The sequence below is a fragment of the Paracoccidioides brasiliensis genome, assembly GCF_000150735.1.
Source record: "Paracoccidioides brasiliensis Pb18 unplaced genomic scaffold supercont2.13, whole genome shotgun sequence".
Lineage (NCBI taxonomy): Eukaryota > Fungi > Ascomycota > Eurotiomycetes > Onygenales > Ajellomycetaceae > Paracoccidioides > Paracoccidioides brasiliensis.
The window spans coordinates 313,878-327,311 of NW_011371370.1; the positions used below are offsets into that span (position 1 = coordinate 313,878).

At 47.7% G+C, this 13,434-nt stretch overlaps 4 protein-coding genes across 4 annotated transcripts; 2 read left to right on the forward strand and 2 right to left on the reverse strand.

Annotated features, from left to right (window-relative positions):
* Positions 1–411: 411 nt before the first annotated feature.
* PADG_07917 (uncharacterized protein) lies at positions 412–3,093 on the reverse strand (the record flags this gene model as incomplete). The annotated part of the gene is made up of 1 exon (XM_010765033.1): positions 412–3,093. The coding sequence occupies one exon, from the start codon at positions 3,091–3,093 to the stop codon at positions 412–414; it is 2,682 nt and encodes an 893-aa protein (XP_010763335.1).
* Positions 3,094–4,213: 1,120 nt separating this feature from the next.
* On the forward strand, positions 4,214–5,054 carry PADG_07918 (pyrimidine 5'-nucleotidase; the record flags this gene model as incomplete). Its single annotated transcript, XM_010764933.1, has 3 exons — positions 4,214–4,307; positions 4,374–4,799; positions 4,879–5,054. 3 exons carry the CDS (start codon positions 4,214–4,216, stop codon positions 5,052–5,054), a joined length of 696 nt encoding a protein of 231 aa, XP_010763235.1.
* Positions 5,055–5,516: 462 nt separating this feature from the next.
* PADG_07919 (uncharacterized protein) lies at positions 5,517–6,376 on the reverse strand (the record flags this gene model as incomplete). The annotated part of the gene is made up of 2 exons (XM_010765034.1): positions 5,517–5,727; positions 5,808–6,376. The coding sequence occupies 2 exons, from the start codon at positions 6,374–6,376 to the stop codon at positions 5,517–5,519; spliced, it is 780 nt and encodes a 259-aa protein (XP_010763336.1).
* Positions 6,377–8,929: 2,553 nt separating this feature from the next.
* On the forward strand, positions 8,930–13,059 carry PADG_07920 (uncharacterized protein; the record flags this gene model as incomplete). Its single annotated transcript, XM_010765035.1, has 2 exons — positions 8,930–9,346; positions 9,400–13,059. 2 exons carry the CDS (start codon positions 8,930–8,932, stop codon positions 13,057–13,059), a joined length of 4,077 nt encoding a protein of 1,358 aa, XP_010763337.1.
* Between the last annotated feature and the right edge of the window lie 375 nt (positions 13,060–13,434).

Here is a 13,434-nt window from a genome sequence, read left to right on the forward strand (position 1 = left end):
AGGAGAATAACAATCGGAGAATTAAATGCTTGTCTGGTGGCTATGTATGGATGTATGTACAGTAAATGAAGATTAGATAGGAAGCTGGCGATAACAATAATCATCACCATGATCGATCGAAATGGGGATCGAAACGTCACTTTAACAGAGCCAGAATCGCACTCCCTCGAGTTGAAAATCCAAACACCATTCGAAAATTGCTTCGAAAAATGCTCCATTCCCTCCCTCCTCCTCCAAAACTGTGGAACAAGTCTCTTAAGAGTCCCCTCCTCCACCCTCGCCCTCCCCAAAAGCAGACGGAAAATCAAGACGAATATATAAAAATGACAACGAAAAACACACCTACAATCGCAGGGGAGAAACCTATAAATGTCCCTGAGCTCAACCCTTTAATCTATCAGCAGAGCCATCCTAATATCGTCTTTGAACCCGCTGAACAACATCATGCATCCCCTCCACATCCATCTTCCCCGCTTCCTCGTCATCATAATATCTCTCCTCCCTCACAGACCTCGCAACACCAGCAGGCGTTCCAGCAGGACCATACCCACCCCGCTCAACAGGCGCATAATCTCTCCTCCCCCGCGGCTGCTCATCATCCACATACACACTAATCTCCCTCCCGCCAGGTCTAACACTCTGCATGCGCGACATCGGCTGGCGGACCGCCGGATGCCTCTCCTCATACCTTGACGGCGGAGGCCGTACACTTGCCATCCTCACCACTTCATCCCGAGGAACCAACGGCTCCTCGACATATGTCGCGTGGCGCGCGGGTGGAGGTTGGTTTACGTAATCGACAACCCCGCGCTCGTCGCCATCATAGCCGTACACGGGTCGCTCGTGGAGGAGTTCACGTCTGAATTCTTCTGGTGCGCGGCGGTAGGTGAGAGGGGGAGGAGGGGGCATTTCTTGTGCATATCGTCTATCGTGGTATGGATCTTCGATTATGGAGGCGGCGCGGACGCTGCCGTTTGCTAGGCGGGGTGGGCCTTCGGGGTACGTGTCCATCCGGGATAGGCGGGCTGATGGTGGGGGCAGTGGTTGGAGTGGTTGGAGTCTTGGAGTCTGGGTTGCTATCTGTTCGACGTAGCGGTTTCCGTCTGCGTCGACCACCACGCGACGTTGTGGTGGCGGGGGGCCCATGATGCGTGGCTCGGGCTCTAGTTCTGGATAGGGATTGCGGAATCTAGGGGAGGGTGGTGACATACCCCCGGAGACATAGTGTCTGCTGTAAGGCTGAGTAGGCTCTTCATAGTATCTAGCTCTCTCTGTGTGGACTGGGCGATCGGTAACGGCGTAGGAAGTACCCCGAACATATCTTGGTTGGTAGTCAATAGGCGGTGGCTCCGGATAATCTTGGATATACTCAGGCTGTCTAGCATTATGCAAACTTGCAACGCGCCGCAGATCCAGATCATCGCGGGTAGGTTTCCTGTAAGTAACTCTGGAGGTGGACCGGGGGACACTCAGGTCAATCGGATTGCCTATATCATAGCCTCTATTTGGGTGTTCGTCATATACTCTTCTTTGTCCACTATCCCGTCGATGGCCAACGGGTGAATATTGAGGAGACGAAATATCAACAAATGCAGGCCGTTCGTGGTGTAGTCGAGGCTTTGACCCTCCAGCAAGTGGTAAATCAGAGAATAGGGGTGGAGAAATCGGCTCAGGTTTGATATAAGGGTGATCAGGGGAATCTGCTTCCCTTCTTTCATTGGCAACACGGTTTCGATCTCTATTTTCCTGGAGTCGTCGGCGCTTTCGAGAAGTTAAAGGTTGGGGTGCACTTTCAGGGCTTGTACGCGCAGATCCATGGCCGGAGGTTAGTCTGTCCACAGGGCGTGTATGCCGCTGTCGACTTTGAGGCAGTGATGGTACTCTTGACACAGCAAGTGGGGAAACTTTCGAGGGTTGCGGTGCGGCCGGAGATGTTATGTGATTCCTAACGACCCTTATGTCATGGCCTGGTGAAGCATTACGCCGTGCATCGGGTCCGCGTTCTACTGGCCTGCCATTGCTTCTCCTTCTAGAACTCATATCTGGTTTTGGAATATACTCGCCCTCTTCTTCTCTCGGAACAGTTGAAGTGATATCTGGGCCGGGAGGAGAGTATTCTGGTTCATCGTACACATCAGGGTGCTCCCGAACGGGGTATTGACTGATGCTGTCGCGACGAGGAGTTCGATTCACGGGACTCCTCGACAATGGCCCACGTTTGTCAGCAGCATTGTACGGAGATTCCTGTGTATCAACATCTATCACATTAGGGTCACCAGCATCAATCCGGCGACCCTCAGCATGCCGCCGGCCTACGGAACCTTCATACTCCGTCTCATCCGCGTCCACCGGATGCATATGATCTTCTCGGATGGGAGATGGTTGGTCGTTCCGAGCGACCTGTGGGGAATCGGGAGCTCTGCTCGAGTAAAACGAATTATCATCGAAAGAGTCACTGGCTGTGGTGTTTGCATTAGCCCCTTGAATATCACTGGTTGCAGTAGGCTTAACAAGCTGCAATGCTTTTGTCAGGACCTCAGACACGTCGAAATCAGGTTTTGCTTCTTGGAGGCAAGTCTGTAGTCTGTGGTCAATTTTCTTCTGCTCAAGCTGCTCACGTAATACACGCTCAATCCGCTGACGCTGCAGCTGTATCTCCGCTCTGATCAGGTCGTCAGACTTGGTAAGGAATATAGGGTCAATTTCAGACACTGGTTTTGGGGCAGTTACACGACCACTGGGGCCACTACTGCTGGAGGAAGCAGCCACGCCCGAAACAGCAGCAGAAGCCGATCCATTTACCAATGGGTTGGAGTGCGTGCTGAGCGGAGCGGGATGCTGTTTTGCCTGCACGCCCGCTGGAGTCCCAGCAGGAGCAGGGATGGGAGGAACAGCAGAGAGGGGAGGAGTTTGAACAGGTCGGTGGGTGACTTTGCGGATAACATGCTGGGGCACTTTTAGTCTTGGATGATTTCCAGAGAATATCTGGTCGTGTAAGTTCACGATCTTCTCGTACTCCAGCATCTCCTTCAGGTCTGGTTGGGGGCCGTGGTTGCCATTCACCGGACCCGAAGCGACCTCATTTGTGGGCATGTCGATGATTCCAATAGATGTGACTCAGTCTAGAATAGCAATTCTAAGCAAGGTATTGGAAGGGACACCACAGCATGCCTTCCTGCTCACTGTGAAGCAGACAAATGGGACAATCTTATGCTGGTTTTCCTCCTGTCCAACGTCTGGCGAAGATGTTTGGTTCAAGCTGGTTCTGCATCTCGCTTATTCATACGCCAATGTTTTGGGACGGGAATTCACTAGGCTTCTTCTCGCTTAGTGTCTTTTTTCGGCAGCAACCAGTACCGTGACGCTAAACCCAAAACAGATGGCTTTGTCTTAGGTAAGCCACGGTTGGAATTATCTAAAAAGCAGACTTGTTCGCTGGCGACAACAATGACAAAAATTATGGGGAAGAAATATTGAGTAGATTGATGAGCTCGCCAATACGAATGGGAAATAGCAAAATAGTCTAAGCACTGTCATTCTTTTACGGCACCTAAAGTGGCTTTGTTAGAATTGAACGAAATGAAAAATGCTCCGGAACATTGTTTATCCAGACCGATCCTCATCGATGACTGTATCAAGTGAGGGTGATATATATCACTCTCATATGATGCTCGAGGATTCAGTTCAATTCATGATTTGAGAGCCTCACTCTGCTTGACGTTATATGATAAACCATTTGAATGACATTTACTACAAGCAGCCCGCATCTGGATATCATATAAGCGAGGCAGACGGCATTATATTGCTCTATGAACTTGTCCATATTGAGGATTCATGCTGACTCCAATCGTTCAGTACCTGTGAACATCTCTATCTCATTGACATATTAGTACGCGAATAGAGAGGGTCGCATTCTTTCAGTCAGTCGCTGCCATAGGATCCCATCCATGCGAGAATGTCTGTCCGGGAGAAGGGCCTGAACAATGAGATAAACCGCGAGTCCTGCCCACGACCGGGTGGGGACTCTCGGCCTGTATTCTTTTTTGATATTGATAACTGTGTATGTATAATATGCGAGGGAAGAGCAGCTCAGATTCAATATCATAATCGTCTTTTAATTTGTTATCTAGCTCGGAATATCAACTGACTATATATCTACGGTGGCGGTTCACAGCTCTATTCTAGAAGTAAGAACAAAATCCCCTTTAAAAACATGTCTTGGCCCGTTCAGTCATCATTATACATACTCGCATATACTGAGAATAAACCAGGTAATAAAATTCATGATTTAATGCATGACCTCATCGGTAAGTACCATCCCCAAACCTACCCATTTCATGCTCTATAGCCATAAATATTAACCGCCCATGCAGACACCTTCTTCATCCAACACCTCTCCCTCGACCCTGCAGACGCAACAATGCTCCACCAAAAATACTACAAAGAATACGGCCTAGCAATCGAAGGCCTAGCCCGCCACCACAAGATCGACCCACTCGAATTCAACAGCAAGGTGGACGACGCCTTGCCTCTCGACTCAATCCTAAAACCAGACCCACAGCTCCGTTCCCTTCTGCAGGACTTCGACACCACCAAGGCGAAACTGTGGCTGTTCACAAACGCCTACGTCACCCATGCCACGAGGGTGGTGAAGTTGCTAGGCGTGCAGGATTTGTTTGAAGGGATTACGTTTTGCGACTATGCGGCGTCCAAGTTGATGTGTAAGCCTGAGGCGGCGATGTATGAGAAGGCGGAGCGGGAGGCAGGGGCCACAGAGGAAGCGGGAAGTTATTTTATCGGTAGGTTTGATTAGATGCTTTTATTCTTTGTTGAGTATATGTTTATTCTGACATTCTTTCTTTATTTTTTTTTTCAAAGATGATTCTGCCTTGAATTGCAGACATGCACAGGCTCGCGGCTGGGAAACGGTTCATTTCGTGGAGCCACATATTACTCCACCGGAGACGCCAGTGTCGAAGTATCAAATTCGATACCTTGAGGAGCTTCGGGACATTTTCCCGCAGTTTTTCAGGTCTAGGAATGGTACGGGTTAGAAAGGGTTTCTAACTATTTCCTACGGTCATACATTTTGAAAAGAATATATTTCATTGTGCCTCTGTAGAGTTATATTAGACTCACGAGCACAGGTAGGATTATACAAAAGTATAGGGCATATTTTGAGATAATTTTGAGATATATCCATGAAAAGAATCAAGATATTTTATTCGTTTGGTTTGAAGTTCGGTGAAAATTCAAAATTATTCATATAGACGAAACGGGATGTATGGATGGGAATGTTCGCGTGATGAGTGATTACAGATTTTATACGGATAGTCCATTGAAGAGCATGCACCAAATCCAATTGAGTTCTCAAGGAAAGGGTATATAGAATAGAACAGAAAGGAAACTTGCATGTACAAATCAGAACTTGCTAACCAAATCTCTTTAACCTAAAAAAGTGATGAGCTAGATTTCATTAGAGAAGGAAGAAGGACAAATCAGTGATGAATCTCGATTTATTCTGTAGTACAGTCTGGATTCGGAAAGACAAGAGGCCTGGGATTCCCGAATGCATCACACGGATTGAAACGCCATGCACCTGCATACCGCCGCTCAAGAACGAATTTCGATAGGTACTTGACAAACGTCGGGACAGGTGGGTAGATGAGAGGTTTACCATCCAGAAGGAATGTGTTATCAATACAGCCCAACGTTAGTGGTGCATTTCTGTAAACTAAGTCAGCAAAGAAGGTCAATAGACATGATGGACGAAAGAAAACCATAGGAGAGACCCCAAAATATCATACCCGAATGGATCAACATGTTTCTGCGCATATTTAGAGGTAAGGTGCCACCAAGGCTCCAATTTTTTCGCATCATACTTTGCAAGATCCAGGAGCGTCGGGATCTCTTCCGTTAAATGCTTATGGAGCACTGGTCCTAGATCATGCAGGAGCCCCTGCAATTTTTTCCCGTCATACGACTTAGCATCAACCTGAAACACATATTCACGGAACTTCTCAAGGCTTTCCTCGAAGTCCTTGTGCTGTTGTATATTTCGGTCCATGATGTCTTGGATTCCAGTGAGTTTTACCAGTTCGGGAAACATGAAATCTTCCTCTATGCCGTGGTGGCTACGTATATTGTTATACAAGGTTTTGTTGTAGAAAATAAAGTCGGTCGCATCGACGGTGTCCGGTTTGATGGCGAGACACTGGTTGTACGAAGAGTTGAATGAGCGGATGATTACGTTGTGGAGGCTGGCCATGTTCTGGGCACAGGTAATTGCGAAATGGCCATCTGGGATATCAGAGCGTTCTTTGAACCGCGTCTCTGAGATTAATCTCAATGGCGTGTCGGCCCATGGTTTTGACATATTGGAGGTATCTAGAAGATAGAAGAATCAATAACTGCCAACAGTAAAAGTAAAGGATATCCGATATCCAGCGAAAACAACAAGAGTGACAAATAAGGTAGTAGACTTTACTGCTTTGCTATTCAAGAGTGAGCTTTCAGTCTCAGTCAGAAGATCCTGGCCAAGTTTACCAACGAGGTATATATAGAATTTACTTAAAGAAAAGCTTAACTGCAAGCTTGGGAGGGGGCGGAGGGGAGGATCTGTGGAGAACGGGATGGTGGACCTGCCCATTCGATGCAGGAAATATGTGATAAGAAGGCTGACATTTCTTGACAAAGGGAGGATTATTAGAGCTCACGCACCGATTCCGCGGACTTTAACATGAAGGATGCATGATGAGCTGGGCCAATCACATGGAAGACGTTTGCTTCCTCCTACATGGTTTCATTCGAGGAGGGGACCGGATGGTCTGGAGCGGTTCGTTCAAGGGAATTGCATGAGAACTTGTCGATAAAATTAACTTTGGCAGAGCAAGCGCTGGCAGATGCAGGTTGGAGGCATTGCCTGCTCCTATACTACAGTTCGTAACCGAAGAAAATGAGCCTCAATGGATAGTATCATGATTGGTCTTCTATCACGAGCTGAAGACGAAGCTGAAGAGGCGGTGAGTGGTTGAAGGAATGTATGCTGGGTCGAACAAGGTCGAACCTGATTTTTGATCGTGAAAGATACATCTTTCACAACTGAGCCTCTTCTCTTGATCCATTTCCTCTCTTCTCACAGGGTCGAATTACTTTGGTCGTTCATACGAAGATAAAAATAAAACCGACAGTGGTTTCTCTCTGGCTATGGTTGCCTGTAGAATTATACGAGGTGCTGAACCAGGCATGGTTAAGCAACTGAGCCATCAAATGGGGTTGAGTTGGGTTGGTATGCATGTCGAGCGCTCTAGAACAAACCTACCGAGATCGTGCGCTAGAAGTTAAAGAATGCATGAACTCGAAATCCACAATTTTCTTCTGCCACTCCATATGACATCGTGTTAAAAAAGGCTCTCTCCTCTGTATCTCATGCACTCCCCTCCCAATAGTGCTGCCTCGGGTTGAGTATGATAATTCATCTCCATTCCCTTCTCTGACTTCTGGTGTACATATGTTTAATTCTCATCCGTTTTTTTGCCATCCCCACAGTGTCGTAGCGGGCTTCATTTTAGCCCCCTGAGAATGGCCAACAGCTTTGCTATTCTGGTCAATTTTCCTGGTGTGCAATGGGATAAGGTGTGACCTGTTCTCAAGCTGTTACCGGGCCAGCAGATAACTTGGGCCTCTTCAGACACGGGAATTCTACGATCTTGTACCGTGAATGTCACCAGTTGGGCGATGGTTGCCCTGCTTTCAAAATGCACATGACTAGCCACATCTGAAAGATGACAGGACACAAGGAGAGGTGGGAAGGTTTTCGAAGAGGAGGCATTCTTTGCTGATTCCAGATATTTTATCCGGACCTCGACGAATCCCATAAAGAATGCCTGAAGATGTTTTCCCTTGGGGATACTGGCCAGGTACCAATCTCTAGACCGATATAACTCGGAAATGTGGTGAAAAAACTCAACCTCCCTTCCAACTGTTTCTAGATAAGCTGGGAAAGACTATTTGAGATGATTACGAAGAGGCAACTCAGGAAGAGATGGGTAACTAGCCGTTCCTTGGGTCTCTGTGTCAACTGACAGCTACGGACTGCTGCCAACTCGTCTCAGTGTCTGCCCTAGTCGATTTTGCCATCCTCCGGTCACATCTGTCAGACCTCTGCATCCTGGAAGGCTTGATTTTGGCGGACCATAAGAATGTCTGCTCGGTATTTATAATTTTCCTTTCTTGTATTAAACTTGATTGGAATCCGAAATTTTGGCAGGTAGTTGAATAGTCTCCATTTTCCTGTGAATGTAGAAGCGGAAGATCTCATAAAATAAAATGGAATCCGAGTCTCATCATGTAGACGAGGTGTTCCCGGGAACAATTTGGAAAGTATTTTGAGACTCAAAAGATTTCAAAGTTGCCTTTTGAACACAGTTTCCAAATTATTGTTACATGAAGAGGGTGAGATCCCACTAGGTCGCAAGGTTTTGATGGTGATGTAGAGACTAGGAGTCTCTGAAGATATCAGTCATACATGTAGTTGCCATGTGAGAGCAAAGCCAGTCCGGTCGGTAACATGTCCTGTAGTAGGCCTTGGAGAACGGGCCACGAGTAACATAATATCATCTCATGTTGATGAAGTGAAGGCTGTTTTGAGGTTGGAGAGCGAAAGAGCGAGATATCGTCGGTCGGATGTTTGTCTTGTTTGTCTTGTTTTGTTGTCACGGTTCCACGTTAGTCTGCTTATTAAGGGATTAGTGAACTAACTAACAAACGAGCTACAACAAACATCTATGGATGGAACTACGGAGTTCAACCTCCAACAACGCCCATAGTACTATAGAGACAGCCTGCCGGGAACAGGACGTTTCAGCTGTTCGGGCCAATCCTCCTCCGCATTCCCTTCTGATGCACAGTCCGAAGTCTCGTCTGAAAAATGGGTGATCTTTCTCCAGGCCAGCTTGTCACTCTGGCTGATGACAGACAGGCCGTGATCCGCTTCATAGGGGCTACCAGCTTCGCCCCTGGAGATTGGGTTGGTGTGGAATTGAGTGAGCCAACGGGGAAGAATGACGGATCTGTTCAGGGAGAACGATACTTCGACTGCGAACATGGTTTCGGAATGTTCGTCAGGCCCGCTGCGGTTGCAGCTATTTTGGAGCAGCCCAAAAGGGAAGAGCGGAAGCCAGCACCGAAAGGAGGGTTAAATGAAGTGCCCCAGAGAGGGAGACCGCCCAGTGGCCTCGGGGCAAAGAGGCAAAGCGGGATTGGGTCAACTGCTGTTAGAAAACAGAGTACTACTTTGAGCCCTTCCCCTGCTCCTAGAGCAGGAGCATCTCCTCGACTTCCCAGAGTATGGAACCCACAATTTGATATCTCATGGTCGTGGTCTAACGTTGTTTGCAGTCTCCTACAAAATCGCCTACAAAACAGTTGTCAGCATCCTCGCGACCAGCGACCACAACGACACGGTCGCCCGCCGCCGCGGGTCTGAAACCCAGACAGAGCTTGAGCAGCCGTAGCTCAATGGCCATTCCTCCTACAACCACAGCTTTCAAGGGCCCCCGACAATCAGTGGAAGGGCCAACGATCAAGTCTTCTAGTCCACTTTCTCAGCCACCACTCCCTACCATAAAGTCTCCGCAAAAACGTTTTTCACTGAGACCTACACCCACCAAGACATCAACCCTTGAGAAAATTGAGAGCGCAACAAGTGAATTGAGTGAGGAAACTGGAGACAGTGGATACTCGAATTCGCCCCCCGAATCGAGCAGACCGACCCCGGCACCGCAAGCCTCTCTAGGCCCATCACCGCACCGATCCGTTTCCGGGACGAATCCTGTGCTTAAGGAGGTGGAAGATCTTAAGACTAAGCTGAGGGTCATGGAGAAAAAGCGGGTGGAAGATCGGGAGAAGCTCAAGTCGTTAGAAACATTGCGATCGGAAAGAGATAAATTCGAGAGTATCATTCAAATACTACAAACAAAATACCAACCACAGCAACAAGAGATTGCACAGCTACGGAAACAGCTAAAGGATGCTGAGGCTAGAGTTGAGGAGGCGGAACGTCTTCAAGATGAACATGATTCTATCGTTGAAATGGCTGCCCTGGATCGCGAAATGGCCGAGGAAATGTGCGAGGCTATCAAAACTGAGTATGAAGCGTTGAAAGTGAAATCAGAGGAGCTGGAACTAGAAGTCGAGGTGCTTAGGGAGGAAAATCAGGAGCTAGGTCAGGTTATGAGTCCAGAGGAAAAGTCAAGCCAGGGCTGGCTCCAGATGGAACGGACGAATGAAAGGCTTCGCGAAGCCCTCATACGCCTCCGTGATATGACGCAACAACAGGAGGCCGATTTGCGTAACCAGATCAAAGAACTGGAGGGGGAGCTGGAGGATTTCACTACCATCAAAGCCAACTACGAGATAGCAAAGGAACAGCTTTTAATTTCTGAAGCCAATATGGAGGATTTGAAGCAGCAAGTTGAAGCTCTTGGAGCTGAAGAGATGATTGAGGAACTGGCCGAAAAGAATATGCAATATCAAGAACAAGTAAATGAGCTGAAAGCGGTGATTGAAGATCTTGAAAGCCTGAAAGAAATTAGTGATGAGCTAGAGCATAACCACATTGAGACGGAAAAGCAACTCCAAGAGGAAATCGACTTCAGGGAGAGTGTCTATCTTGAACAAGGGCGAAGAATTGCTCAGCAGGAGGAGGTTATAGAGGACCTGGGCTATACCTTATCCAAATTTCGAGAGCTGGTCACTAATTTACAGAGTGACCTCGAGGACATGCGAGTATCACAGCAACTTACAGAAACGGAGTCGACAGAGCTAACCGCACGGTCAAGAGCGATGATGGACCTGAACATGAAACTCCAAGCCTCCGTATCAAAAGCTCAGATGAAAACGATTGAGGTGGAACTAGGCCGTATGGCAGCTGAAGAATCTGCGCAGCATTTGGAGATTATGAAACTTTACCTTCCGGAATACTTTGAGAGCGAACGGAACCCAATTCTTGCTCTCCTACGGTTTAAGAGAGTTGGTTTCAAGGCATCTCTCATGAGCACCACAGTACGGGAAAAAATACCCGATGCGACTTCCACGACCTCTGGTGATCATAATGTCTTTACGGCATATGAAGTCCTTGAGAAGTTAACATGGATAGCCTCCCTTTGTGACAGGTTTATTAATTTTATCAGCAGCTGTTCAAACGAGGAGTTCTCCACTTTTGAAGGAGCTTTGTACGAACTGGAGCCCGTGGAACGTACGCTTAATTCCTGGATTGAGGGGTTGAAGAAAAATGAACTGAACGAAAAGATATGCGCTGTTGAGCTTCAAAGATCAATCGCATTACTCTCTCATCTTGCCGAAACACTCATTCCATCCAATCTGGAATCGTATGCTGATGAAATTTACATGCGTTCGGTCATGACACAGACTTATCTAGAATATGCAGCGTTATCCTTTTCTCAGTTGAGAACTACGCTGCAAGCGAAGCTTCCACCGCTAAGCGATGAGGATGAGGAGGCACCTTTCCTGTATCAAAAAATCGACGCCTTGGGTAATCAAACCCGAAGCGGGAAGATAGTAGCCGGCAAAATCACCCGGTATTTGGATGATTTAAAATCAAGATGTCTTGCATTGACTGGCGACTTTGCAGACCACTTTGAGAAGTGCGAGGGAGCTGCTAGGGAGGTCGCCGAGCTTGCAAGACAGCTTGGAGAAAATATTGTGCTACTGGCGGGAGAGGAAGGGCGGACAGAGCCAATTACGTATGCAGAAGTTGCTGCAAATATGTCACGGACGGTTATGTTTCTTTTCCAACGATCTGCTGCTTCTGCGGAATCTGACGATAATAACCCTCTATCCATTGCTGCCAATAAACTACGTATTTTGGGAGCGTATCTCGAAGAGGCCTCCGATGCCTCGTCCGACCTAAGCCAAACTGTTGAGTTTGAACGTCACCCCGCTCCTTGGACTATCCGTGCGAAAGAGCTCAAATCGAACAAAGTTATTTCTCCAGATGCAGACGAGGAGATTCGGCGTCTGAAAAATGAAATCCACGAAACATCCACTGCACTTGGCGCTAAAGACAAGGCTTTCGAGGAGCAAACAATCAAGATTGAGCATCTTGAATCGAGAATGCGCGACGCCGGAAAGAAGGCTGCATTGGTTAAGGAACTCGAATCCAAATTCGATACGTTGCAAGCCAAAGAACAAGAATTAATGGATATTGTCGAGAAGCAGTCAGCTGACCTGCAAAATATGGAACGGGAGAGAGATGACTACAGAGCTCGACTAGAAAAAGCGAAACGAGCTTCGGGATCTTCTGGCGCTTTGCTTGGGGCAGATGGCGTATTAACTATCGATGCCGCCGCTTCTTCAGCAGTAATGAGAGAAAACGAATCGCTACGTGCAGAGGTTGCAAACTTGCAAGCGGCTGTCCGCTTCTTGCGCGAAGACAACCGCCGCGCAAATTATATGGATCCTTATTCTGTACAACGAACAAATCACATGCGTGCCTGGCTTGATACTCCTCTCGTTCATCCCAAGATTGCTGCTGATGACAAGCGGGCGATTTATAATGCCGCATCTGAATGCCAGGATGTACTCACGCATCTTCTGAAGCTAACTAAAGAGTCTAAGCTCGTGGATCTCAAATCCACTCTACCCGCTGATGAAGCAAGTCGTCTTTCCTGGAGGCCAGTTAAGTCGACAACTAGATACCAAGTTCTTCGTCAGCGAGAGGAATACGAACAGTGGACTCAATGGAAAGACGAAGTCGCGCGGCGTGAGCGTGCCCGGGCGCGGAAGGAGGCCAAAGCCATCAGGAAGCATTTCCGCTATCCGGATCCAACGGGGGTGGCCGCTGAAGTTTCATTTCCTCCGACGTCTGGCTCTCGAGGGGCAGAGTCTTTCAGCGATGCTAGAGAGCAGACTGCTACAACTAAGAGTCGAGGGATGATGGACCGGGCTTGGAAAATCTTGGGGATGCAGAGAGATTTCGATTCGAATGATGGTTCCGAATATGGTGATCCTGAAGAAGTCACTATCGTCAATGCTTAAAGAAAGATACATCTTTTTTCTTTTATGGCCTAGGCAAATCAACATATTTCGCTTTGGAGTCATTCAAATCCGACTCCTTCGCATCCACAGGGTGGTCTTTACGCCGCCCCGCAAGTTCCCTTTATTTCCACCCTGAGATGCTGCATCTGACTACATTTCATTTGCATTTTTTTCCGCTGGTATATTGAACAATAAATTGGCCTTGGGCTGTGTCTTCCTAGTTCTTTCCTCCCTTCTTAACATAACATGTGATTTGGATGCTTCCATCCATATTGATTTCCTTTTCTTCGCCTCCCTTTCCATATACAATGAAGAAAACCCAACAGTACTTGCAGATGCACATGATGGGTGCGTTGCTTGCTTGCTTCCCTCCTT